This window comes from Drosophila mojavensis, unplaced genomic scaffold (assembly GCF_018153725.1).
Source record: "Drosophila mojavensis isolate 15081-1352.22 unplaced genomic scaffold, ASM1815372v1 contig_16, whole genome shotgun sequence".
NCBI classification, from domain to species: domain Eukaryota; kingdom Metazoa; phylum Arthropoda; class Insecta; order Diptera; family Drosophilidae; genus Drosophila; species Drosophila mojavensis.
This window is the reverse complement of record NW_025318693.1, coordinates 5017389-5045233: the sequence shown is the minus strand read 5'-3', so window position 1 is coordinate 5045233 and position 27845 is coordinate 5017389. Positions and strand designations below refer to the sequence as shown.

Here is a 27845-nt window from a genome sequence, read left to right as displayed (position 1 = left end):
CTTTTAATGGTGTGAACGATTAAGGGTTTTAATTGAAGAGGCGCGCTTATATTTAAATAGCGGACTAACTAAAGTGACAGGTGCACTTCCCATTATTTTTGATACGTTTTTTACTTGCATGCACCTGTATACATATGTATGTACATATATGAACGGGTACTGGGGATCGAAAATTTTACCCCCTTTTTCCCATTGAGTTTAATCTTTAAAAATGCATTCTGATAGGCAAACCCTCAGTCATTGAAATAAAATCAGGTGCTTAAAGATAAGCGCGAGTTACCCAGTCACAATACCACACACTCGCCGGCCCGTTCTATGCGCTCAGCGTTTTTTGTCCTTCTCTCTCTCTCTCTCTAAAGCTTGATTTTGGCAATATAAACAAAAATAAATACAGATATTTAAAAAAAAAAAGTGTTGAAAAGTGAGAGAAAATACCAACTCAACATTGCAGTCATTCACAATAGCTCGTGGTTAAAAACAGCTGAGCTGTGCCATGTAAAATCTTGATAAATAAACTTAATATAACAATATTTTTATTGGTTTATTGAAGTAGCCCATTATTTGAACAAATTTCTTTTAAATGCACCATAAATAATACTGTTCTTTGTAGTATATCCCTTATATCTTTTTGTTTTTTAAAGTTAACTGTAAATTTAAGCTATCGAAATGTTATTAACAGCATCAATTTTATGTTATGTTAGTGCAGTTTTTATTTCATTTCTCAGTAATCCTGTGCTCGTTTGTGATTAATTTCAGCATATGTCATTTTCGAATCAAAATTATTCTTAAACTATAGCTATGAGCCGTAGCATTCCATTACCGTTAATATTATAATAGTGAATAATGATTATTCGTCTGTGCCAGCACAATTTTCATATATTTGACTTTCTAATATTCAGTGCCGCTTTAACCATTCTCATCTACATTATACTGCCTCATCGATTTGCCCTGAACTATGACTACATCAAGAAAGAGCGGATGGAGGAGGCGTTCCTCGCAATCACCACGCCTAACATTTCATCTCAACAGGCGATCGATTGCAGCTACAAGGAGACGATAGCCGACAGCAAATTCGTCTACGATGCATTCCATCGGGAGAAAATTCTACGCGGTGAAGAAATCCGATTGGGCGGAGAATATCAGCCAGAAGACTGCCGCGCACGGTACAGTACTGCTATCATTGTACCGTATCGGGATCGGCAGGAGCAGCTGGCTGCCTTCCTCAACTACATGCACAATTATCTGCGTCTTCAGCAAATCCATTATCGAATTTTTGTTGTGGAGCAAAGCGATCGCAAGCCTTTTAACCGAGCCATGCTCTTCAATATAGGCGCCACAGTGGCGAGCAGCTATGGCTATCCCTGTTTAATACTGCACGATGTTGATCTGATGCCACTCAACTCCGGTCAGCTCTACGCATGCACAACTCTGCCCAGGCATATGAGCTCAGCTCTGGACAACTGGCGCTTCCACTTACCGTATCGCACGCTCTTTGGCGGCGTCGTCGCCATAAGCACTTCGCAGTTCAAAATGATAAACGGCATGTCCAACTTGTATCATGGCTGGGGAGGTGAGGATGATGATCTGTATGAGCGTCTGCATGTACTCAGTATTGAAATCTGTCGGTTTGCTCCGGCGTACAGCGAATATACAATGCTCAAACACAAACAAGAAACACCAAATAAAAATCGGATGGCACTGCTCCGATCTGCCTCACTACGTATGCACACCGATGGTCTCAATTCGTTGGTTTATAAGGAAGTAGAACGTAAAATGCACAGCCTATTTACGCTTATCCTAGTCGAGACATAGCTCTTCGTCAATCGTAAATACTTGGCTACTGGCTGGCCAAACTTGTTACTTAGGTTTTATAGGCGTAGGTGAATCTCTGTCACCCCAGCAAATGGCAATTACATTGTGTCCATATATGTTTAAGGCGCTTTGTTAATTTCCTTGTTGTAAAGTAAATTAGTATATATAGATACATAGTATACAAATAAATAATAACAAATTACACGTTGGTATTTTTAATTGATTATTTGTATATATTTTAACTAACTTGTGTACGCTGAGTTACACTAGGGAGCAAATTGCACAATACACATCTAAATGTAATCTATATTTAATAGGTTTGACTGTTTGCCTAGACTAACAATAAATTATGTACGTTCACATTTTCGATTGATATTTGTCAAGAAAAAACTTCAAAACATCATACAAATATAAGCTCACACACACAACACATACACACAATTGTACATACACTCATTTATAATTTAGAATATATAATAGATATTTATATATGGATATATAGTGTGGAATGATTATTTAAAACATTTTGGCTATTCGGCTGCATGCAGCTATTGTGATGTGTCTAGTTCAAGAAATTGAGTATGTCCTGTTGAGACAAGGTGTTCAGATTTTTGCTATCCGCAGACTGAGTCATCTGTGGCATCAATGTGGGCGCAGACGTTGTTGTGCCAGTTGTGCCCAGATTCATGGGCTTGCTAAGACCGAGGTTAGGTTGCATACTGTTCATCGAATTGTAGCTCGTCGGGTAGATATAGTTGACAGTGGGCTGCTGCAACGTATACATATTGGCACTATTTGCATTGTTCGGTTTGGCAATTTGGCTGCCGCCACCGCCGGACCCAAACGGATCTAAGTCGTCCAACGAAGAGAAGTTGTTGTTACTGCTAGCCTGCGGCGAGGCTAGCTGGTGATTCATGACCAACGGATTCGCACTGTGCCAATTGTTGCTATTGCCACCGCTAGCACTGTAGGGCATGGTAAGCTGAGCAGGATTAGCTGCTGCTGCTGGCGGACTCTGGACTGTGCTCAAACTGCTTATGTTGCTTTGCATCAAGGAGAACATATCCGTTTTCGATGCTGCCTCTGACGTCGTATTGTGCGATATTCTAAAAAACCCATATGTTTAATTAATTTTCATAGAAATAAGCGTTGATTAAATCAGTATCTACTTGAGCTGTTCCCTAGTCTTAACCGGGGCCAGGGCTGGAGCTGCAGGCTTTGGCGTTGCAGTATGTGATGGTTGGCCCACGCTGAAGCCGGAGAACATATCATCATCGCTCTTATTGCCATTACTGCCGGCAGGCGACAGCGTGGTGTTGTCCATTTCGTTGGCCAGTATCTCGGCTGCATCCTTCGGTCTATTTTAAATAGTAATATTTATATTATATTGAAATGATCTCGTATTTTAAGCATACTTGTTGTCTCTCTGTATTGTGGCTAACTGCTGCAGTTTTTCACGCTGCTCTTGTTCCACTCTTCCTAGCATTTCCTTGATTAGTCCTACAATCGTATTGAATTGTGCTATGGTCAGTCCATTCTCCACGCTCAGTGGCACAAGAAAAGGTATGCATTTGTGCGCCATTACGTCCTTTGTAATGCCCAACTTCGTGTTCGTCATGGCGATTTTATAGATACCTGCAATAGGGAGTTTATCAGCACACATATATAGAAGTAATATAATTAAGTAAATCGGCTTACCTATTATAGCCATTATAATTGCAGGCTCGCGGCTTTGTATTTGCTGCAAAAAGGGCAGAATCTCGTCGAGAACTAGCCACTTGTCCAAATTCTCTAAGAGTTTCCCAATTGATATAAGACAGTTAACCTTGACTGAAACATTGTTGCTGAGTAGGCAAAGTTTTTTGATACGCGGAATGACGGAATTTTTCATGGCATTGTAATCGATGAGAGTGGAAAAGGTAGGTAGTACGCCCAAACAGAGCTCCTGTATTTGTGGCATGTCACATTCCAGCGACCGATAGAGCAGCGGCAGCACACTCTGCTTTACCTCCTCCGCCGGCGTTAGCTTGAGCAGTAAATCCATTTTTTGCATGAATATCAAAAGAATCTGTATGGGGTCTGTTAGTTTGAAAATCGGCTTCAGATGTGGTAATATGTGTTCGCAATATTCGCGCTGGCTGCTCATTTCGGCGATAAGCAGAACATTCGGCAGAACGAATGGTATCATGGGCGAGTTGACGAACTCCTTTATCAGGTAGGGTAATATCGAGTGCAAGTTTACACGATGTGGGAGAGTTGGTATTATCTGCGGCAAACCCTTGTAGAACTTCGATTTCTGAAGATTGTCCCACTGATACAGAGAATCCAAATAGCTTAAAGTCTTCACACCGACGTCTTGAAAATACGTAATCGTTTTCAGCTCATGCAGCTTTGGTCGCAAATTTGCGCTGGGATGCAGCAGGGCTTTCACGCTCTCGGTTAGTTCACTTGGTATAGTATTCATTGGCGGGTACTTTCGCTGATTCAGCTCATTGGCGTACCGCCGAAAGCTACTGTAATCGCTTCCAAACATTTTTAGTGGCTTACCCGAGTGAATAGTGAATATAAGCACACCTAAAATGTAATTGTTTACAGATCGAAATTTATGTTTTATATAAAAGTGTGCTTACCCAATGAGAACAGGTCACTGTCCGGCGTGTTGACACTGTTCAATGCCAACTCTGGTGCTGTATACTCTAAGCTGGGCTGGGCCAGTACATGAAGCGACGTGCTATACTCCCTGCATGGCCAGTGAGGTGTGCCATTTGATGCTGGCTGATTGGCTATGCAGAAGTCAAATCCAAACAGCTTCCAGCTACGGTTCTTGTTGATCACAATCGTTTCGGCGCTGATATTGCGATGCACAATCTTAGCATCGTTGTGAAGAAATTGCAGGCCATCAAATAGTTGAAGCAGACCGTGTCGTATCTCTACATCGTAGAGTTTCTTCTCCGAGCGCACTGAGTCACCAACTACATTGGCGAGGGATGCAAACACAGGTTCTGTGGCAAAGGCCAAAGAGTCCCGACTCTCCTCCAACGGATGCTGAACGGTGAGCACATGTGGATGTCGAATTTTCGTTAGTTGCTGGACGCCCCGGCGCAACGTCTCGAGCATTGTCTCTCGGTCGTCTTTGGACCAGCGTTCCAGTACTTTTTTCTCAAAAACAAATACAGAGACTTCTTGCTTGGTGCTTTTCTTGTGGCCACTGTAAACCTTCCACATCAATCCTGAGTAATAAAAATATTGTTAACTGGTTGACTGAATGCGCATATGTTAGCGAATTTTATTGCATCTCACCCACACCCGCTGTGCATATCTGATCCAACACTTCATATTCCCGTGTAACATTATTTCCAGGCAATACGCCTGAAAGCTGCGAAACGGTTTGCACGGCGGACGAGTAGAATTTATTAATCACATCCATGCTTGTTGCCTATAATGATAACGGCAAAATACTTTAGCAGCTTTGCAGTAAACCAAAATGCTATCGCCAAATTCTTTTTGTTTTAGTAATCAATAGAGTTAGTTCACAAAAGAACCAGTTCGTTCACTCGTGCTCCTCGATTACAGCGCACTGTTATCGACCAATTATTGGGAATAATCGAACTGCACTGTTCAACTTACGCGCACTTTTTCAAATAGACATACATAATAATGTGTGTATGTATGTATAATTTTATAATATTTGTTTTCTTTTCTCCTTTTATTTCCAATCTGTCTTATACTAAACAATAAGCAAATGAATTTACAAAAATTAACAATAATCGGATGGTTTGAACTCCAATGAGATCAATCCACACTACATACCATACTACATTTACTTATTTACATATGTATTAATAACTAAGTCTGTCTATTTGACAAATCTAGTATGGGAAATCTTTGTAAGCGCCGTAGGCTATTATTTGAATGCCCATAATTTTAATTGTAACTTAATAAGTAAGTTACATTAAAATTAATGAAACACTGGAATAACATTGAAAATTGAGGTTTAAACTGCTTATTTTTATGTGTCAAGTGGAGTATTTCAAACATTAAGGAACAGATAATAAATTCTCTATAAATGTAGAGTAAATATTGGTAGTGAGTTGAGTTCTTCCAGAAATGTTCCATTTCACAAGAAAGGCATACTCTCCAGTTGGAAATACAATGGGAACTTGACAAGGCTTGGGTAATAATTATGTATGGACTGGATTCCTATATATTAACAAGGGGGAAGAATATTAAAATTAAAAAAAAAAAAAAAAATGTATGATGGTAGCAATAAAAAAATACTCACAACAAAAGAACAGGTATGGTTGAACGTTGTATGGTGTCCAATTTGATTAAAGAGTAGATTTTCAAATTTATTTTTCGAATGTATCGTACATTTGAATAGATCAGCCCCACCTTTTATTATCGACGGGCTGTAGCCTTTTGTTCTTTTGTATCTGATACTCTACGATTACAGCTTTGGTTGGATGTAGCAAATTTAGAAAGATTTATAACGGTTTTGTTGTGTGATTATTATTATTTGCATATCATTATATAATTTAACCAATTAAATTTAAGTAGTTTAACTTAACTTAACTTTTTTTAACTTAATCTTCGACAAAAGTAAAGAAAACATTTACATCAAGGTTCTTTTGTTTGGTGAAAAAAAATGTTAGATTTAGTAAATAATCGCCTGTTGGTAGAGGAATCAGCAATTTTTCGGCTCGTGGATAAAAATCTTTTAGTAATATCTGTCCCTATTGTTATGCAAATAAAATAATGTAGAGTTAAATATAACACATACTAATATACTTACAGTATATGGACATGTGTGATTAAAATCCTTAAAGATTCCGTAAATCATTTTGAAAGCGGGATTGTTTGGCCTTCGAAAGTACCTGCAAGCATCAATAACAAAGTCGAAAAGCCAGGGCTTATAACCGTTCCCTTTTTTCTGGACTTGTACTCTCATTTGGAGATCTTTAAGAGGATGCAGCAAATCCAGGTTTATGTTGAAGGTAGTCATGTTTCGTTGCACGGCCTTCAGTCGGCAACGGTTGATAATCACCCAGGACTTGTTGTACGACTTACAAATCACATTGGTCATTTTAAAGATAATGCCTTCCTGCAATGAATTATTTATTAGAAATCCTTATATTCATATTTTGTCTCAATAATTTGATTACATTTACGCTTGTGTGTAATATCAGCAGTAGACAAGATAGCAGCAAAAAGTATCTGATGGATTTATGTATCATTTTTGACTTCATAGTTCCGGCTTTGTTCTTTTGGTTTGCTTGAGTTGAAATCTGCCTGACAGCCGACTTACTCTTATTTATAGACATTTAAATACCATAAAAATACATTCGATGCGCGCCAATAGGCAATGAAAAATGAAGTGTTCATTATTTTCTACTTATTTTTCAATTATACATATATGTCATTTAATTTGACCAGAGGCTTTAACTAATAGGGATAGCAAATGGGAAGTACAATAAAAATTAAATATATCATATAAATATATACCTATTTACTAAGTAATATGGCAGGGCACTTGGGCTGCTCGGATCTAGGAATTTATTTAGTAAATATTAGCCTGTTGGAAACGATCTTAGATCTGTTGATAAAAAGTGAAAAAATCAATATATATAAATATAATTATAATAACAACTATTCGAAACACTGAAGTATTTATATTAAGTCTTCAATAAATGAAAAGTATATTTTTATCTCAGCGGTTCGCTGCTTTGAAAATATAAATGTTATAATTAGTAAATAGTCTCCAGTTGGAAATTGATTAGGAAGTTTCTCGATGATTGGATAAAAATCTCTTAGACGCTGATGACCCTGTTAATATAAAATGAAAAAAGAAGAAAATTTAAATGAAACAAGTCAATATAGGTCTGTTTTTACTTACATCGTATGGACACGTATGATTAATTGTTGAGAACTCTTTAAAGACTCCATAAATCATTTTAATAGCGGGATTATTGGGTTTTCTTAAATATTTACAGGCATCAAATGAAATATCGATAAGCCAAGGTTTGTAACCGTTTCCCTTTTTTTGGATTTGCGCTCTAACGTCGATCTTATTTACCGGATGTAAGAGATCCACATCAATGTTTAAAATGGGTCTGTTCCGTTGCACAGCCTTCAATCGGCACTGATTCATAACGACCCAGGACTTGTTATACGAAGTGCAGACTGCATTTGTCATTTTAATGGAAGCACCATTCTGGAAAAAAATGAATCAATATTTAGTTGCGGTTCAACATCTTTAAAATAATTACATTAAAATTTGTGTTCAAAATCAGTGGCACAATTGAAGAAAGAAAACAATTCCAATAAATTCTCCACATGATTTTAAAGTAAACGACAAGAATATGTAAATAACTAATCACACTCTAATCATGACGCCTTCAATAACTTTCATTTTTATACTGCGAGTCCATAGCAAATTAGGTATAATGGTTTTTAAAAATAAATAATAATTAAGATTGGAAAAGATAAAACAGCCTAGACCCTTTAGTCAGCAGCTTATGCGAATGCGGTAGCTTCAGCTATACAGAATTTGAAACATTATCAAAACAGGAGCAGGCCTTGAGTCTAGTCGGAGGTACAGAACAATAAAATTCCAGAAAGTGTATATATTTCAATTTTATTTTTTTGTTCTCAATTAAATGTAATTATTTTCTCATGTTATGCTTCAGTAGGCTGAAAATAGCAATATAATTAGGATTTAATTCAATTTTGATGATCATGGGGGATATGATCACCAAATGCAATAATAATATAAATGTTCTTTGATTTCGTTGGTAGATATTATTGAAGATAAATTTGGGATAAATCTTGAGATATATTGCAAACGGATTCAATTTCGTAGGCTATATTGAAGTTAATATTAGTATAACTTTGAGATATTTCAAGAGATCAGAGAGATAATAAAATACTTAATAGTATTAGTACGTCTTTTATTAAGGAAACACAAGTAAGAAGGCTCTAGTCGCAGGTGCTCGATTACGAGAACCCTTTTCTGCTTACGCAAAAATTATCACATGTATATACCCACGCGCACAGACACAGACACGCATAGCACGTACGCATTACCAATTTCAGCCTTTAGCTCTTAAATCTTCTGAGATCAGTCAGGCGGACAGGGCTAAATCGACTCAGATCGTCACCCTGATCAATAATATGTTTACTTTATTATAAGTATATTGTTACGCAACCTTCTGCCTATTACATAAATTTCAATAAAACCATTCTACTCTGATTTCCAATATTAATTGTTTCAGGGTATTCAAAAAAAAAAAAAAAAAAAGATAATAATATTGCAATTTATATGCTAAATTAAGAATTTTTATTAATGTACTGTAATATTTATAAAATGTCTTCTACATAGGAAAAGTAGACGTTAACATCAAAAGTTCGTTTCTTTAAAAAGTCAAAGGCGAAAATAAATAAATAGTCACCAGTTGGAAATGGGATGGGAAAGTTATCGATGTTTGGATAAAATTTGTTGATTCCCTGATGACCCTGTCGAAAAAAAAAAGCAATGCAACAAAATTAAACTAGACACTTTAAATATACTGTATTTACCTACATCATATGGACATGTATGATTGATTGTCGTATACTCTTTAAAGATTGAAAAAATTGTTTTAACAGCGGGATTATTGGGCCTCCGCATAAACTTGCAGCCATCAAATGAAATATCGAAAAGCCAAGGCTTGTAACCGTTTCCCTTTCTTAAAATTTGAATCCGCACGTCGATGTCATTAACCGGATGAATAAAATCCATATCAACATTGAGGATCGTTTTGTTCCGTTGCAGGGCCTTCAATCGGCATTGAGTTATGACCACCCAGGATTTGTTATAAGAATTGCAGACTGCATTTGTCATTTTAATAGAAGCACCAGACTGGAAAGGCTAGAATGTATATTTAGTTATAGTTAAACATACTTATTTCAATTACATTATAATTTATGTATAATGTCAGCAGCACACTTGACAAAAGCAACAACTTCCAATCAATTGTATGCATGATTTTTGCAGTAATATATTTATAATAAAACACTGGTCAATGTCGATTGCTAATCATGTTATGCTAACAATTCCCTTTTATACCGTGGGTTTACTGAATGCTAATTGGAATTTAATGGTCTCATCAGGTCTTGAATTTAATGTTTGATCGAATCTATAATCTATTTTAATACAACATGAACGGTGAGTGAACTGAACCCTGTATTCCAGTGCTTTCTGCCGCCATTCCATCCTTTCGTGTGGAAATATAAAAAAAAAATTAACATATTAAGCATTATATCATTAGCAAGAGCGGATTTTCATACTAAGCAAAAATCAATAGGTCCTCATCAAGGTACAACATTCTTCAGGGAATCTGCTCGTCGAACAGCCAGAACTGAGCCATAAACATAATTGATTTAGAATATATTTATGGATTAGTTGCGCTTCAGTAAATAGTCTGAAATAGGCAGCAAAACTTCGTAGATCTAAAGAGAATAAAAATCAATATCATAATGAGTTTATATTGGTATTGCTAATGGGAGTCTGCGTATAATGGTTTAGTTGTATGAATGTAATTAGCAGATGAACGAGCTGAGCCGATTTAGTACGTACAGTACAGAACCTATAAGACCTAGAGGTTTTTGTAGGCCCTTTATAGCACGAGCAGATCTAGTATATTTCTGAAAATCGGTGCTATTCCCGTATATTTTCCCATAAATGTTCTCTATTTATACGAGAGTCCTATAACTTTTATTTAGTAAGACAATGTATGGATATCTATTTGGGGTTGCCTCCCTTTACATACAATCTTTTGCTGTGTTCTATTCCATTCGGATTTTAATATAATGTGTTGAAAATGAGCATTTCAAAAGTGCATATTGTTTGAATATACCCAATGTATCTAATTTGTACAAATGCAATGTAAATATTCAATAAAGTAGCAATTTGTGCAATCAAGTATAAGCACAATGTTTACTCATTTCATCTGTAAAGTAAACAAGAAATTTGTGATGCATTTTTGAAATGCTAAAAAAAATCAAATTGTCATGTATTGAACAAAAATTGCAAGTGTAAGAAATATCATTCGCAATATTGCAAATATGTAATTATTGCAAATTATTTTGTTGAAGAACATATTATTGTTGTACATTTTTTGTACTGTTCTTTTAGCCTTGGGGCTAGTCTTATAATTTGTCAAACGGTAACTATCTTGCCATCCATCGCTTGAATAAGCTAGAAATATATTTGTTTACGCGCTTAAATGAATAGTTATCGAGATATTTGCACCTGCACAGAGGCAACACACGCGAAGCAGTTCAATAAAAAAAAAAACACTCGAATGCATTTAGAAAAATCGCATTTGCGGCTTTATTGCTGGCTGCCAGACACACACACAAATATAAGTACAAACAAACAGGAACACGCATACGCTCTCACACTAGAATTCACACACAGACACACACATATATATATATATATATATATATATACACACAACAGCATTTCAAAGCTTAGCCAGGCTCTGAGCGCCTGGTGAAAGATGGCATTGCCACGAAATGCAGTCGAGTTGTTTACGCGATTTGTAGCTGTGGCCCATGCTGAACCCGTCCGGAATTTCAATGGATTTTGTGTGCGGACGCTTTGGACAAGTGCGGGTAATTTTTGCGTTCTATCATGACAGGTATTTTTATATGGAGGGAATTAAAGTCGTACGCCGCACGGCTGATGTGTTGAGTCATAAAATAAATCAGAGAGCTTGACAGAAGCGTCGATGTTAAATCACGCCAATGGCATATCGAGGGTTTCAGACAATTGAACCACCCCGTTTCCCATTTCGTAGTACCCATATCTATGTACTCACACACACACACACACACAATTCGACAATAGCAATTACCTCTGAGAAATGTTGCTAATTTCGATATTGACTTTTATATGATTCTCTACTTTGTTTGTTTACGTTTTGTACATTCGGTTGTCTGGGCTCGGCTTCGGCTTGGTATTCCGCAGACACCATGACTGGCCGAAAAAAATAATGTTATTCATCATAATTACAGGTAATAGGCAAGTGTGCTTAGCACAAGAGCCAACTTGGGTGGTAATGGGGATAAGCGAAATGAAGCTAGTTAAATTCGAGGCACAACACGTGCTTTGGCTTTACTTATCACTCAAATAGTGCGACTTTATCATGCAAATACATTTAATTGAACGCGGAGGAAAAATGGGAATTTAATTTGTTTCTGTACCTTACGTTGAGTCCGGAATGAATAATGTATTATGTTATTGTGATCGATGTTTATAAATCTGCTTACGTCTGAAACTCTAAATTAGTTTTCTTTATGATGAAGATATCTAACATAAAAACTGCAATGTTTAATAGCCTAGGCATGTTGCTCTTTATCATGTTGCTCTTTATCAGGTTAAAGTCGCTGGCAAAGGACAATCGTAGTACTCTACGTATAATATAGACGAAACATATAAATAAGAATGGATAGAGAAAAGAGTGGACAATGCTTATGTAGAATATACCCTATCCTATACAGGGCATAGAGGATTGAGGATAGAAATCGGAAGATAGAGAGTAAAGGAAAGAAGATTGAGGATAGGGGATTTGGGAAAAACGATAGGGGATAGTGGATAGAATATTGTGGATAGAGGATAGACGATAGAGCATAATGTATATAGGATAAAGTGTAAAGGATAGTGGATACTGGATAGAAGATAGAGGATAGGGGACAGAGGATAGAGCAAAGTAAAGTTGAGTAAAGAGAGAATAAAAATATATGTTAGAGGATTGAGAGCAGAAATTGCAGAGGTAAATGTTTGAGAAGAGAGTGTTGCCATTGGATGCATGGGTCTTTATTATTGGCAATTTATTTATTATTGTTATTAGCACTTTTGTATAACGGGCCGATGTTTAAGTCATACATATATAATATATAATATGAATGCATATTTTTATGCTTGCTTTCTTACACACATCATTAAAGCACAATCAGTAGCTTGTGAAGCGTCTTGAATAATTCCGTCTTTTGTTTGCTTATATGTATATTCTGTATGCATGTATGTATTTCAGTTAATAGATTTTAGCATTTTGTTGTGCGAAAAGATATAAAAGCAAGATACGGATGCAAACAGCGCAACAAACACGCTGGCAATTACGTGATTGATGGCTGCGCCACGATTAAAGTTCTGAGAGTGAGTGTACTGTAGAATATTCACTTTGTCGTCTACAGATTGGCAAGAAAAATAAAACAAAAGGGGAAAATTACTGAACTGGTAGATTTATGAGCGAACAACTCCAAACGACGTCTCGGGCGGACAATGCAGGCATACCAATTAGGATCAATTGACGGATGTGAACTGGACAATGGGCAGCGATGATTCAATCGGTCCACAGGCTCAACTTGGCGTTCTCCCTGCTGCGTGTTAAACCAAAATTGAAACTAGCGACAAGATAGGTAATATGTCAAGCTGACGGGAGCTCTAAATCCGTGTATATTCTGAAGTCAATACACCTTTATTAATTAAAAAAAAAAAATAATAATAATAAATAAATAAAATAAAAAAAAATTAAATTCGCAATTTCGAGTGCAAGAGAACAGGTCATCGTGAGCGCTAAATGGGAAATGCCATCCATCGCATATGAGAAACATCGTCTCAACTTTGGTGTAGCTTTAAGAGTTTTTTTTAGATATCATTTCTGTTCCGCGTTTGAAAAAGCCACGTTTAGTTTACGCTTGAGAAAATAAACATCAAGTCAACTGCCGAATAGCATTTGGAGGTTTACTTAGCTTATTAATTAACAGTTTCGTTTTGGCGACTCTCGCTGCTGCTGCTGCTCTGGCTACCGACAGCGCCACTCAATTTGAGTGAAGCTTGTAACAGCGATCGCAATTGCGATCGCGACTGCGACAGCGACGCTAACGGGGACGGCGATAGCAACAGCGACTGCGACAGCGACAGCGACTTTGAGCGCGACAGAGTCGTTGAGTCTTACTTAGGCGTACGCTTACTACCCCCAAGCTAGGCTTGGCTTCACTGTCGCTGCAGTCGGCGCCATACGTCATAGGCAATCGCAGCGACAGCGACAGTGGCAGCGGCGGCGGCAGCGTCAATTGTTACCAAGTCGCGTTCAGGCCTCAGTTTGGGCCCCTGTTCAGGTGTTGTCGTTTTTGCAAGCCGCACTCGAGCTGAGTCGGTTTTCGTCTGCTTGGCAGCGCAGTTCTGAAACGCGTTCAATTCGTTAAAAAATAAGCTCGGTTCGCTGGCTCGGTGGTTTCGGTGGTTTCGGTGCTGTGCTATCGCACTAAAAGCCAGAAAAACAAAACAAAAACAAAACATAAAAATAGTTTCAAGTTGATTTTCCTGAAATACGTTTTCGACGTTGTGTTCGCTGCCAATTCGGGAGTTTGGATTTTTTTTTACCACAGTCCAGCTCAATTGTGTAATATCGGGGCTCTGCGTGAAAATCGTGAAAATTTCGAAAGTGCGCAATCGATTACACCAAGCACAATTTGGATACACACGCTCACAGCAAACAGGAAGTTTTCCACTCATTTGGCCAGATTCAAATTTATAGATCAATTGAAGAGCTCAAAATTTAGGAGCTTTGATTGAAATCACTGGTTTTCTGGAATTCGTATAACAGAGTAAGCCTAGTGAACAAATTTCATTACAATTGCAATACTTACTAATAATAATCATATATAAAATTGCTGTGCTGTCGACCAACGTTTCTGGGTAAATCAGAAATTGACTAAAAAATAGTTTTGCTCATAATTCGCTACCATGATGAAATCATGGAACTTGTTGTCAGAAAATATATGTTCGGTGTGTAATGTGTTCTTTTATTTTAAAAGCAGCTCTAAAAAAAAAAATCAAATGTAATTTATGCTACTTTCAATTGTATTTCAATAATCAGTATCAATAATTCAGTTAAATAACATATTACACATACGACGTGTTGTACAATGTATATTATTTTTGAGAAAAGAATAGTATTTGTTTGCATTGCATTGTTTGTGAAATTATTTTGTTATTGACTTGCATTATATTATTATTTTTATGTGAGCCTCTAAAAATAAAAGTATGTTAATATTAAATTACGACAGCGAATACTCTCTATAAAAGCACTCAATATAGACTGAAAAGTTATGTTAGCTTATTTTTGATCATTCAATTGGCAGTTATTTTATATATGTATATATATAATATATATGTATTGATTGACATTTATATATAGTATAGTGAAGCTACGAACTTTGCCTTGCAGTAAAAAATTAATTAAAATTGCCCGAGGAAAATTTTATGTAAATGTTTTGCCGTATATTAAGATGTGAAAAAAGTGTAGCATTAAAATAATTGTGTTAAATATGTATGTATAATACGTATCAGCTAATTTATAATTTAATATATAATATATAATCGCCAATGATTTAGGAATTTTATTATTTCACATCAAAGAAAATTGTCAAACGCATTTTAGCATTTCAATAATTAATTGAATTACAGTTTGATGTATGAATTCTGATAATTATATAGATTTCGATAGAAATTGTGGGAATTCCGTATTGTTTAACAATTTGTTTATTAGCAAAAGTAGGCAATGAATATTTGGAAATAAATATTGAGGGATTCATCAATTTAATTGAATTTCTAAATCAAATAATGTAAATTCTATGCCAGTTGCAATTTAATAACTTCAGTGCTAAATAACTAAATTAGTCAACAGATTTGCCTTAAACAAAATGTGTTTTCTTGAATATATATGGATAATATGAAGGACAGGGCATCAAATTGAGTTGATTCTGTATTTAAAATTAAATTTCTAAAAAATAAAAAAAAAAAAATATTTTGATGCACATTTGTGCAATTGCCGTTCTCTAGAGATTAATTCAAGCATGTTTATATTTTGCACGTATGTAAAATTATCAGCTATATGTGGTTGTTTGCGTGCGTGTGTGTGTGTGTGTGCCTGCCATTTTGATTTTCAGCTAAGTAAAAACCTTGAAAAGCTTAATCGATGCAAATATTGAATCAAAGTCAAACAGCATTAAACTTGCCGAACTTTACCCAACGTCTGAAAAAGTTTGTTTTTCCTCGCAAAAGGCGTAAAAAACTGCATCAGCAACGCGCGAGACAGAACGACAGCGTCAGAGGGAGGAACAGAGAGTGAGAGAGAGCGCGCATGCAATCAACAGTGTGTGTGTGTGTGTGTGTGTGTGAGAGAGAGAGAGAAGCATAGACTGACAGGCTAAGGTTGCGGCTGGTGTCAGAGCTGTGGAAGTGTGGAGCCAAGGCCTTAGCCAAAGGTTTTATGAATGAGCGCAGCGTAGCGCAAATATTTGACAAATCCCGCGAATGCGCTGCTTACTTATGCTGTCGTCACGTCTGTATTCGATGGGTAGCCGGCCAGTCATACTGATGAGGATTGCAGGAAGCTGCGTCTGACAGCATTAAGCTGTAACTGAAGCAGAAGCCGAAAGTCTTCTTAGATGAGCACATGCATGCACAAGCGCATATGTATTGCATGTATTTCCAGTTTGCCACTGTCCAGGGCGGAGTTGAAAAAGAAAAACGAAAACGAAAACGAAAACAACTGAAATTTGCATTGCAATTTAATCGAGGTGTAATTTATATATCGCACCTTGTGCACTTTTTGCAGCATTCAATTTGTTTGGCTCGTTTGCAGTCGCTGCTGCTGCGGCTGTTGTTTATGCAAGCTGCGACTCGAGGCGCACACCGAAGGCAAGCAAATGGGCACAGAATGCCCCCAGATGAAGGCGCAGATGCAGATTCAGATTCAGCAACAGTATCAGAAAACACACACAGGCAAACAGCGACAGCGACAGCGACACTGACACCGACACCGACCGACTAACAACGCTAACGAGTGCAGCCGCGTATCTGTATCTTACGGTTAGCTCAGGTAACACACACCTGAAATGCTGAAATGCTGAAATGCGCCAATTTGTATGCAACTGGCGTTAATAGTGTAATCCGGCAGCAGCAATGCGTTGCACAAAGTTGGCAAACAGGCCCCCAGCCTGCACTCTCCCCGCCCCCGGCCCCAGCACGATGGCTTGGGCAACGCCAACAGAGTCCAAGTCGAGGTCGCCACCAAGCAGCTCGCCCAGCTGCTACGTGAGATGCGCAATAGTATAAAATTGATTTGTAATCGATAAATGTGCGAACATTGCGCATACGTTTAAATCAACAATCAAAACATTTGGCATTTGCCGATTTTGCATGCACACCAGACCAAAAGATACGTATTATATATGTAAAAATATGCATTAGTATGTGTATATATACATTTGTGTATATGTGTAACTGGTAAAACTTTACTATGCCAATTCTTTGGCACATTAATTATGTACGTGCGAGTGTGCCGCCTATTTCTACAGTTAAAATTGAAAAATCAAATACAAGGAAAACCACTCGAACCGCAGCAGCCGCTACTGCCGCCGTCGCTGCATTTGTAGCTGCTGCAGTTGCAAGTAGCTGCTGCTGCCAGTGACAAGGTTAGCGCATTGCTGTTTATTTGGGGCTTCTGCTAACGGCCGCCAGCGAATTCTAAACGAAACGAAACGTTGATTCATGCCACAATGCCAAGTATTAATCTTGTTGTAAATACAATCAAACTCACACACACTAATACAGATGTGTGTATCTGTATTCGTCGCCAGCTTCTTGTTATACTATGTGGTTTTGTTTTTAGTGGCCAACAGCTTTGGCATTAACAAGTGTTTAATTGCAATAAATGCACCGGAACACCTTGACTGTGCTTATGCGATGCCTGAGCTTGAGCTTGAGCACGGCAAACCCATTGAAAATGTGAAAAGCTGTGGGCTAGCCTCTGCCACAAGATCTGTCGATGGCCAGCCATCTCTGTGGCCATTTTGCTGGCCAAAGAGCGCACTCACAATTAAATTATTTATGCCTTTGGCTGTGGCCAATGAAAGGTTAAGCGTGTTAAATGCAGCCATCCATGCGGCACGTTAAATTGCGATAGTTTCTCTCATATTTAAATTTATATTTTGCTTCATCTTTTTCCTTTGTCAACTTTGGTTACCTACCTGCCGTATTTAATAAGCCAGCGAGCACTTACTGCCCGTAATAGCTTCTTAATTATTCATTTGGCCATAAACATTTTGGCCAGCGCCACGTTTTGTCTGCCAACATAAGCAATTGGGTCATTACCATCCAGCCTAGCTGGCTAATGCCAGCTGCCACAGACCTTGACTTAACGTGTTCATAAAACACAGATTTACAGGCCATCAAACGTGTAGAGCACTGTACTAAATCTAACGTGCTGTAAACACGCCGTCAAGGAATCATGCTTCATCATGAGACTTTCCACAGTAATTCATGGCTTATTTTTGCATCATCTAATGTCATTGATCAGTTCTACAAGACTCTTTAACTTAATGCATTTTTTGTTTATATATGTACTTCATTGAATGCCTTCCTTCACGCACATCTTTAAAGTTTATTCAATTTTTATCATGTATAAAAGCCAAAGTGCTTTATGTGCATCGTGGCCAAGGTATATCTTTTCCTTCGTATTAATATGACTTAATTTTAAGCTTCTTTACTTTTTACACACATTCTTCATGCTGTGGTTGCCAAAGTTTTATAGAGAATTTAAATAAAGAATGGAAGCCACTTTACAGCCGAGTGCAATCGACTGTTTTATATTCGCTCAAGGTGTTGGCTCAGTTAAATTTCAATAAAATTTATATTTTCTGCATGGTTTTTCTCGTATGCGCATAGCTATGATAATTCTATAGATATTGATTTGACAGAATATTTATATAAGTATATTGTATGCTCTTTTCCCATCTCGAACGAGTAATAAAATACAATATTCTTAAAGTAGTTTGAGACGTAAAAGAGGTTGCTTTAATTCTACAGAGTAGTTCACTCTATTGGGTTTTGTACTCTGGTATGCGTGTAACCTAAATTGGTTGGCATATGGAAATATGCCGGGTATCGAAGAAGATTCCATAAGTTTAAGCTACTTTATGCAGAATAAGCAATTTAAAGCAGAATATTTCTTGTCTTTAATCTGGCATTGTTTCTTCATTGTCTCCACATAAACTGTGACATGCTGTTAGTCTCTTGACACTACTCTAGAGCCAATTAAAATATATTTGCCGTCTAGTGAATAGTGAAATTAACACACGCAAAAAAATGACGTAATTTAAGTGAACAGAAAATCAAATTGAGGCAATAATGTTGTTACTTTTATTGAATTAATAATTCTGTACCTTAATGAATGCATAATTGAATAATAAACTACATGCACACGCCCGCGCCTCCTCTAGGGAATACATATTTGTACCTAGATGCAGTTGGCCGAATAGTTGTTATTGTTGTTCTTGTTGTTGTTATTGTTGTTGTTGATTCTGCAGTCAGCGTTACTGTTGCGTGTTTAATTTGTTAACCTTTTAACTTTTATGCACTTTAGCTGAGAGCCGTGTTGAGTCCGCGGGTAATAAAACTGAGTTGGATCTCATTAAGTAATCACATGGAATATTTCCGCTGCCAATTAAACCCGAAAGCCGCAGCTTCGGATGCAAATACCAGACAGCGTGACAGATAGATGGACAAGCGTGCTGATACATACATGTGCGAGCGTAGTCACAGCTACAATTACAGTTACTGATACAGCTATAGATACGGCCACAGATAAAGATGCGAGTGTGCATTCGCATATGGACTAACAAATACAATTAAATTCGATTCAGGATGCATTCATACAGTTGCCATTTACATACACTGACACATAAGCCATACACATGCATATATACATATATGTATTTATTTTTTTCACAATGTCGCCAATTTTTGTAGGTTTTTTAATACCCAGGAAATATTGAGAATTTATCAAGGGGGTATGCTAAAATAGTTTAAATGTGAGCGCATCTCAAGAATCTTCAGAAAATCAACGCATTGAAAGTGGGAAATAATTTTATATGGTATTATTATAGGGCTTAAAAGCAAAATTTATGAATCATATTTTTATATATCATATTTTCTACCTGTCGGCATTATATTTTGCATTTTCAATATATAGATAATATAATAGTAAGATATAGAGAGAAGACTCTGCTCTGATAATACAACTAAGATTTTTAAAATATTGAAATGAAAGTTTTTGATTAGAAAGTTTGAATATGGCTTTTGAATGAACAAATTTCTCTTAGAAAATATTAGAAATACCACTTAATAAAGCTAATCTGGTTTCAGTTTGTATTTAGCATTTCAAGAGGTATTTAGTATAAAATATATCAAATGTATATATCACTATAATTAATCTAAGATTTTGGAATACGTTTAAAACATTAGAGTCTTATTGAAAGTGATTTCTGAGTAGAATTAGGGTAGATATTTAGTCACTGAATGAAATTTGCAAAATATTGATGGTATCTGGTGGGCCGTCATTAATATTTACAGGCTCAAACTTGTTTCTTTTGGCTTGTGTCAACGACATAAAAACACAGCCATGGATGCGCTGATAAACGAAATGATTTCAATAATGGAAATTTAATATGAGTGTATTTTTTGAATTCGGCTTGAATAGCACTGACTCAAGTGTATTGTCCTACGCTAATTGCTTGTATGAACGATCGATGAAGCCGGTTTTGCTTGGTTTAGTGCAGAACCTGAAAATTGCAGTGGAACCTGCCATTGAACGGCTGCTTCCGCAAACAAAAGTTTTCATTGCGCATTATTTACGAGCACAGTTGGTATGATTGCCTGCTTGGCTGCCTGGCTGCCGGCTGTTGATTACGTTGCATTAGATCAAGTCGGTTGCACCACAATAAATAGCGCGACCGAACAGCTTCCAAGACAATTTCTGAGCTTCAATCGTGCGGCGAGCCAATTGCAGCCTCCATCCAAACAGCTGGCTTGACATCATTTTGCAGCCACGAAATGTGGCCAAACCGACAGCCAAACACCTGACTGACCGGGCCGACTCACTGACTGGCTGACTGACTGACAGAGAGGCGCGCCGGCCGACAGGTTCCAGCCCGATTAAGAGAGCCAAGCGTTCGCGAATCGAAACGTCTGGCATACGCATGGCAGTGGCGTTTTATTGAGTAAGTATGGTTTTTTGGCCAGTTGGCTGCCTGCTTGAATCTGATTGCTTATTTGTATCTCATGGATACGATGTGTTGCATTTCACATTTGCCTGTTTGGCTTTGCTATATCTTTGGGCCACTACCATTTCGGTTTTTCAGTTTGTTTGCACAATTTATGCGCAACAGTCGCCAACGCTGTCGGTTCACAGCCGTTAGCTGTTGCCGTTCCCCCTTCCTCACCCACCGCACATCTCTGACTACCCTCAAAGTGCCGCACGCACAGCTGTCCCATGTCCACAGTCGACTGGCTAGCCAAAAAGTTTCTATCTTTTTTCGAATTTCCAACCCAAACCGACGTGCGTATCTCTGTGTGCACATATTAGCCACAGAAACCACATCCAAACTATGTGCATATGTATGTATGTATGTATGTATGCATGCATTGGTAGCAGCACTGATACTAACTAAAATCCAACACCATAGTGACTACCAACTTTCAGCTCGTAAATAAATCAAAGCAATGCCAAGTGCACAGTGGGCACAAACCAGCAAATCTCGGGTGCAATTAAGCGTATATTGTCAAAGTATATATATACATACATATATATAAAAATTTAATGCCTTATAATTTGAAATAATTGATATAAAGCCTTATCCTATTTATTGTAATAGTTAATTTTATATATAAATTTTCAAATTTAAAAAATATTTTTCATAGTTTTCGTATTCATTTAGAGTTCCTCCGACTTTAATAAACATTCTCTCTCTCTCTCAACTTATTTTCTTGGATGGCATCCACTGTACATTGCTTGGCTCGTTCGCCTCTCTAAGCTTTTTATATACATTTGCGTGCTTCTTTTGAGCTTTGGTAATTTGTTTTAAATATTTGTTTAAAATATCAAAACGCACGACAACACACGTACACATTTGTACGTGGTTTCTAACAGATATATGTGAAAATAAAAGTTGTTTGCTAGGAGTGGTGCTTGCACGGGATTCTCACCACAAAAAGAAAAATACAAACTAAAAAAAAAAAAAAAAAAAAAATAAATGAATATACTGCCCATTAAATCTCAAGCCCTTCCATTGACACCCGCACGCACACATACGCACGCACACACACACACACACACTATTTAATATTTGTTGTGTTGGCCAGACTGAGATGTCCATAATGAGCGGTCACGGTGCATACGTAGGTGATTCTTAACGGTTTCCCCAAAACGTGTTGCGATTGGGCTTTCCACTAATTTCGTCTTTCTTGCTTGGTTTTATTAAAATTTTGTTATGCACTACGCAGCTCGGTGATGTTGAAACATGCGCGCGAGTTTTCTTCCTGTGCTTCGCTTACCAATCGCGGCCCAGTCCCAGTTTCAAAATCTTCCGTTTTAACATATTCGTCAAAATACGTGATATCATTTGTGGGCCACTTTCGTAGCTGGCCTAGCAACTGGCCTCCGGCGCAATTAATTTCATAAATTTTTTACGAGCAATCAAGAAATTCATATCCATTGTAAATATTTATAGATTTGCTCCTACTCTGATAAGTTCTCCATTCGCACTCGATTCAAATGCCGTTTATCTTAAGATTAGTTGATTGCCAACTTGATTTATTATTTAAAATTTACATAAGCTCATATAATTCACGTAAACCACATTTCTATACCGTTTCAAGGCTATTTTGCTTTATTTTTTTTTATATTTTTATTATCATTCCGTGCAAATTTGCTTTACTTTATTAGATATTGAGTTAAGTTTAGTTATTTTATGTATTAAATGCCATTGGCAGAAAATTTAGTTTATAGCAAAACAATTGCAGTACCACGAAGAGCTAATACCCTTTCTATACAAATTGCATAAATCTTTAACATTTTCATTGGCTTAAATGAAATCCTTTTTTTTTAATTTTTTATCTCTGATTTTAAATCTGATTTTTGTTGTAACTAAAACGTAAAGTAAACAAATTTTTAATTTATATTCAAAAATATGGCTGCATAATATATTATATCATATAAATATATATAATAATTTGTCATATAATTATACAATATATATGATTTTTTGTCGGACTTGTTAATTATTGCATAATTTAAATAAATTAAATTTATATATAAATATATATCTTTTAATAATGTTTTCTGTTTATTTATTTATTTATTTTTTATACCTAATAGTTGAGTTGTAATTTTTTGCATATTTATGTAAGATATATAACATAAAGATATAAACGTTAATTGTATTTGATATAAGCTTATTTAAATTTTTAATGTATGTTAATATTTAGAGAGTAGTACAGATACTACCCTCCAGAGTAGTGTATATGAGTGAAAACCGATGCCTGCATACATGCATATCGCAATGAAAAGTGCTCTGGGCTTAAATGTGGAAAATAAAATCAAATCAAAAGAGATTGAGAGAGAGAGAGAGAGAGAGAGAGAGAGAGAGAGAGAAAAAAAATGAAATAAAATAACACGTATTGCATACATAGAAAAATATATAGAGTTCAATCATAAAATCAAAGAGCGTTCAGTGAGACATATTTGCATGAATATAAATATGTATATCAAGTGACAGGAGAAAGGGGAAATTGGTTAACGGGTTACACAGCAGGACATCTATATTAAAATACAAAAATAAAAATAAAAAAATGTGAGTGGCTTACTGGTGAGCTAGCTGGCACAACAGGCCGAATGGTCAATGGCCACGTGAGCTGGCCTGAATGAATGAACATGAGTGTTGGCTGTTTAAACAGTTGATTAAATAATGAGCAGCTTTAATAGAAATACATGGTCGGATGCGTAAATAATGATATACACTAATATAAATACATGGCCAGAGCAGCTGGCAAACGTACACAATTTACTTGATTTTCGGATGATGTGAGCAAACAATTGTGTCAACAAGAGGCTCAGTGCTAATTGTGATTCTCTCGACTGGGCGGACATTCAATTTCGATACTAAAAAGCGAACGTTTTGTGAGCATGTTAAAGTCTCCGCTTTATCAATGTAAAAATTCATATAAAAATCTGTCAGAAGCTAAGTGGACATCTACAAAGCTCCAGAGAGATTGACAGAGGCGGTCAAAAATAGAGAGAAAGAGAGGGGAGAGGGCGGAAATTGTTGCAGCACTTCAATCGCATTTGCATGCGATTGGATTCAATCATTCAATTTGTCCGGTCTCTTATTCAATTGATAGGCGAGAGGCGAGTGGGCGCCTGGTCCAAATGGCCGAGCTGGGGATAGTGGCTATGGCCCATGCATTGGTCTGGCGGCGACCAAGCAATTCATTTATGAAGCCTGAATGTTGCGTTCTTGTATTTATTTTGCGCACAAAGAGTATGTAAGTACACACATTTTTGTTTTGCATTTATGCATATGTATATGTATATATGTATACATATACATAAAAATATATAGAGGCGCCCTTAAACCAACAGGCATGCAGGCAGCACTCGAGGCCAGGTCAGGCAAGGCCCGGCCCAGCCATCCACAAACGATTCAGTTATTTTTTATGGTTTCTTCCGCCGTTTTGTTTGCTCTTTACAGTTATTGTTTTTTATTTATATATGTATTTTGTTGCGTTAGTTAAAACATGCAAGTGCAATCGATAAACGTGCGTGGGCGGTGCCCATCTTTGGGCACATTGCAGTCAAAGAGAAGCAATCAATGAGTACACACATACACATACACATACACATACACACAAACACACACACATACATATAGCCATGTATCCGCTGGATTACAAGCAAGACGAGCGTGTGGCCCATCCCACAAACAAGAAAATATCGGAAAGGCTCCATGAAATCGATTTAATCATAATCCAGCTTTTACTATTTATTGTTTTGAGCTATAGTATAAATATGGGGATGTATTAATACAAGCACGAAATATGATTCACATGCCTTTGTTGCTGCTCCTGCTGCTCCTGCTCGTGCTGTTCCTGCTGCTGCTGCTGTTGTTACTGTTGCTGTCGCTGGACGCCCACTTGACTTGGCTGGCATGCCCAAGGTTCGGGCATATTTATGGTTATAGGATGCATAACTGGAGGCAACCATAAAGTAATAATATGAAAGCGCCATGTCCCAAACCCCATTCCCATTCCCATACCCAAAACCCACTTACAGCGCAGCAGCTACTAGTGTTTCACTACATATATGTATGTATATGTATATAGATATATGTCTAGCTGGAGGCGGCTGCATTGAAGCAGGAGGCGTGGCATTTGTAGTTCTCACAAGTATTGCTTGAGCAATCATTGATTTCGGTTCAACTTCGTTTTCTTATGCAAATACGCAAAGCATTTTCTATTTCGACTTGCTCTCGTGCTACTCTGTGTGCATGTGTGTGTGTATGTGTGAGTGTGTGTTTCAGTATGTGCGAGTTTTGTTGGAGTTAAAGCTACTGCTAGGGATAAGTACTTATTTGGATTTTATTTTAGTATTTATTAAAAAATACAGCTTGAAAGAAATCAAGTGGAAATAGGATATTTGTTGAGGTGGAAGTGCACAGCGTGGAAGATACCCTAGGCCAAACAAAAATTACTCTTGCCAAGGATTGATGAAAATGCTTTTATTAAAAATTCAGCATATATACATATGTAGGTCAAATTCAAAGTCAGTTATAGGTCACTTAGAATAACTAATTAAGCCAATTATCAATCCATCTCGAAGATGTTCCTCTATCTGTTACATACTTGCCCTCAAAATAGTTATGACCGGCATCAACGATTCAATGGTTACAGGTTCAACAAAATGCTAAATTGAATCTGAATTGTAAACTTCATTGTGAATTGTTATTATTTTTCCACTTCTCTTAGTTTTGCTATTACAGCCAATTGATATTCAATTACTCTCTACGTGGCTAATGCAGCTGAGGCTGTTTCATCTGCAAATTTGATAAATAAAAATAAAAATAAATAAATGAAAATACAATCAAATTTAATATTGGAATATTATTCCATTCATTTATGAAATTTATGAATATGAAGAAAATGATTTACGAACAACAATCAATTGAGCAATATTGAATTTACATTTTCAACGTGAAATCATATGTCCATGAAGAGATATGCCAAGTATTGCGCAACAGAAGATTAATGCAACATTCTAATTTATTTAATATGCTGCTCGATTTTGAAAAAGATACGAAAACAAATCTGAAATCAAAAGGCCACAAATAAATTTATTTGCATTTTAAAATGAATGAAGTAATAACTTTTATGCTGCATTAAATATGTGTACATATGTCTGTGCTTGTGTTTGTGTGTGTTTGTATGTTTTTATGCGCAGCGCAAACATTGTGCCAAGCATTTGATTTTATGGAAATTTTTGATTTGCAACAAGCAAAATAAATTGTATGCAATTTGTGGGCCGCATAAAAATGAGCAACATAAATCCAGTTACCGGTCAGCCCGGCCAGCCCGGCCAGCCCGTCCAGCCCGGCCAGCCCAGCTGCCCAGTTGGCCAAATGCATATGAGTGCCGCCACATCCAGCTTAGTCTGTTCATATTTTGTATCAAGTATCCGGATGCACAAATGTATAATTATATGGCGAAAGCAGCAAAATGCTTCTAGCCACAAAACATGCCACACACGAAATTCGAACTTTGCCCCATACCAGCAATTGTTGTTGCTGTTGTTGCTGCTGTTGTTGGCTGTGTCTGGTCTATTTGCAGTTCGTTGTTGGCTTTGAGGGTGCCGCAGAAGCAACGCAATCATTGGAATTAACAATGGAAAAATCAGTGAAACATCTATAAAAAAAAATACAAGAGATGAGACTGCCAACAAACAGCAAAAATATATATATATATATATATATATATATATATATATATATATATATATATATATACATATATACATAAAGAAAGGGGCAACAATTTACTTTGGGGCCAAAGGCTATTGCCTGGCTGAATGCTGGGACTGTCCCTCGATGGGCGGGTGTGGCAATGCGATGATGTACTAGTGATAAAAAATAATGAGCAAATTGTAGCAACAGCGTCTGGCAGTAAAACATCTTTGTGCTACTTTGTCTGGGTCAGTCGGTCGTTCATACAGCCGATGGGGTTGTTGCCAGATTGGTTGTTTGATCTGTTGTTGACGAACGCCGCCCAGATTGGGTGGCGCACTCAATGAATTGGGCGTAACAACAACAAATTGCCCTTTAAGCGAGCGTAGCAAATGAATTTCGACAAAAAATCTTGTCAACATATACACACACACACCTACACACACACACAGAACAATCATTCCACGTGCATTGATAAAGCTAGAGCGAGATGCGTCTAAAGAAAATGCCGGCACATTGCTTTCGGTGTGAGAGCAACAACAGTGAACTCTAAATAACGTGCACAATGCCAAGATAAACGGCCAGATGAGCAACAGCAACAGCAACAACAAAAACAATGAGCCAGAGAACACTTTGGCCGAACAAAAGCCTTTGTACGTGTCAAGCACTCATTGCTGTCAAACATGCCGCACAGTTGACGATGACGGAACGCAATGCGGCAACGTGTGGGAAAACAATCTGTAACATTTTCGCCTTACGGCCAGTTCATGCCATGCCAGGCCATGCCATGCCGTGCCGTGCCGTACCGTGCCGCACCGTGCTCTGCCGTGCCCTGCCGTGGTATGGCCGGGCGTGTTCAGCCAAAGTCAAGTCGACCAGTTTGTGTTTGTTGCTGCAGAGGTAGCTCATCTATTTATCCAGGCGTTAGCATAGCACGCAAAATACCCAAAGTCAGCCTACCACACCCCACCCACCTCTCCAGCCCACAGCCAGTGTGCTCATGCCACGCCCAGCTGACTTTTCAGCCGTGCCTCGCTGTTGACACTTGAGCCGGCTATCGGGCTCAATTGATGTGTAGGCAGCCCCAACAGCACCTCCTTAGCCTCACGCATCAATCGACCCCCGCAGCTTGCAATCTGGCACTCGCA

At 37.4% G+C, this 27845-nt stretch overlaps 5 protein-coding genes across 5 annotated transcripts in view; 2 read left to right on the top strand and 3 right to left on the bottom strand.

Moving 5' to 3' along the window:
- Positions 1 to 696: 696 nt before the first annotated feature.
- LOC6573387 (beta-1,4-N-acetylgalactosaminyltransferase bre-4) lies at positions 697 to 2014 on the top strand. The gene has a single exon (XM_001999432.4). The coding sequence runs from the start codon at positions 844 to 846 to the stop codon at positions 1810 to 1812; it is 969 nt and encodes a 322-aa protein (XP_001999468.1). The 5' UTR covers positions 697 to 843; the 3' UTR covers positions 1813 to 2014.
- An 8-nt stretch (positions 2015 to 2022) lies between these two features.
- Positions 2023 to 5341, bottom strand: LOC6573388 (SCY1-like protein 2). Its single transcript, XM_001999433.4, has 6 exons — positions 5113 to 5341; positions 4443 to 5042; positions 3511 to 4386; positions 3228 to 3447; positions 2982 to 3170; positions 2023 to 2918 (listed from the first exon to the last, which is right to left on the bottom strand). The coding sequence occupies exons 1-6, from the start codon at positions 5237 to 5239 to the stop codon at positions 2375 to 2377; spliced, it is 2556 nt and encodes an 851-aa protein (XP_001999469.1). The 5' UTR covers positions 5240 to 5341; the 3' UTR covers positions 2023 to 2374.
- A 2138-nt stretch (positions 5342 to 7479) lies between these two features.
- Positions 7480 to 8010, bottom strand: LOC116803701. Its single transcript, XM_032728000.2, has 2 exons — positions 7706 to 8010; positions 7480 to 7635 (listed from the first exon to the last, which is right to left on the bottom strand). Exons 1-2 carry the CDS (start codon positions 8003 to 8005, stop codon positions 7480 to 7482), a joined length of 456 nt encoding a protein of 151 aa, XP_032583891.1. The 5' UTR covers positions 8006 to 8010.
- A 1158-nt stretch (positions 8011 to 9168) lies between these two features.
- On the bottom strand, positions 9169 to 10063 carry LOC6573391. The gene is made up of 3 exons (XM_044007314.1): positions 10031 to 10063; positions 9392 to 9718; positions 9169 to 9324 (listed from the first exon to the last, which is right to left on the bottom strand). Exons 1-3 carry the CDS (start codon positions 10061 to 10063, stop codon positions 9169 to 9171), a joined length of 516 nt encoding a protein of 171 aa, XP_043863249.1.
- Positions 10064 to 14002: 3939 nt separating this feature from the next.
- The window catches only part of LOC6573392 (fatty acyl-CoA reductase wat), a 31060-nt gene continuing 17217 nt past the window's right edge, over positions 14003 to 27845 (top strand). Inside the window, exon 1 of the mRNA XM_001999437.4 lies at positions 14003 to 14466. The gene's annotated coding sequence lies outside the window, so the exon portion shown is untranslated. The remainder of the gene's footprint in view (positions 14467 to 27845) is intronic.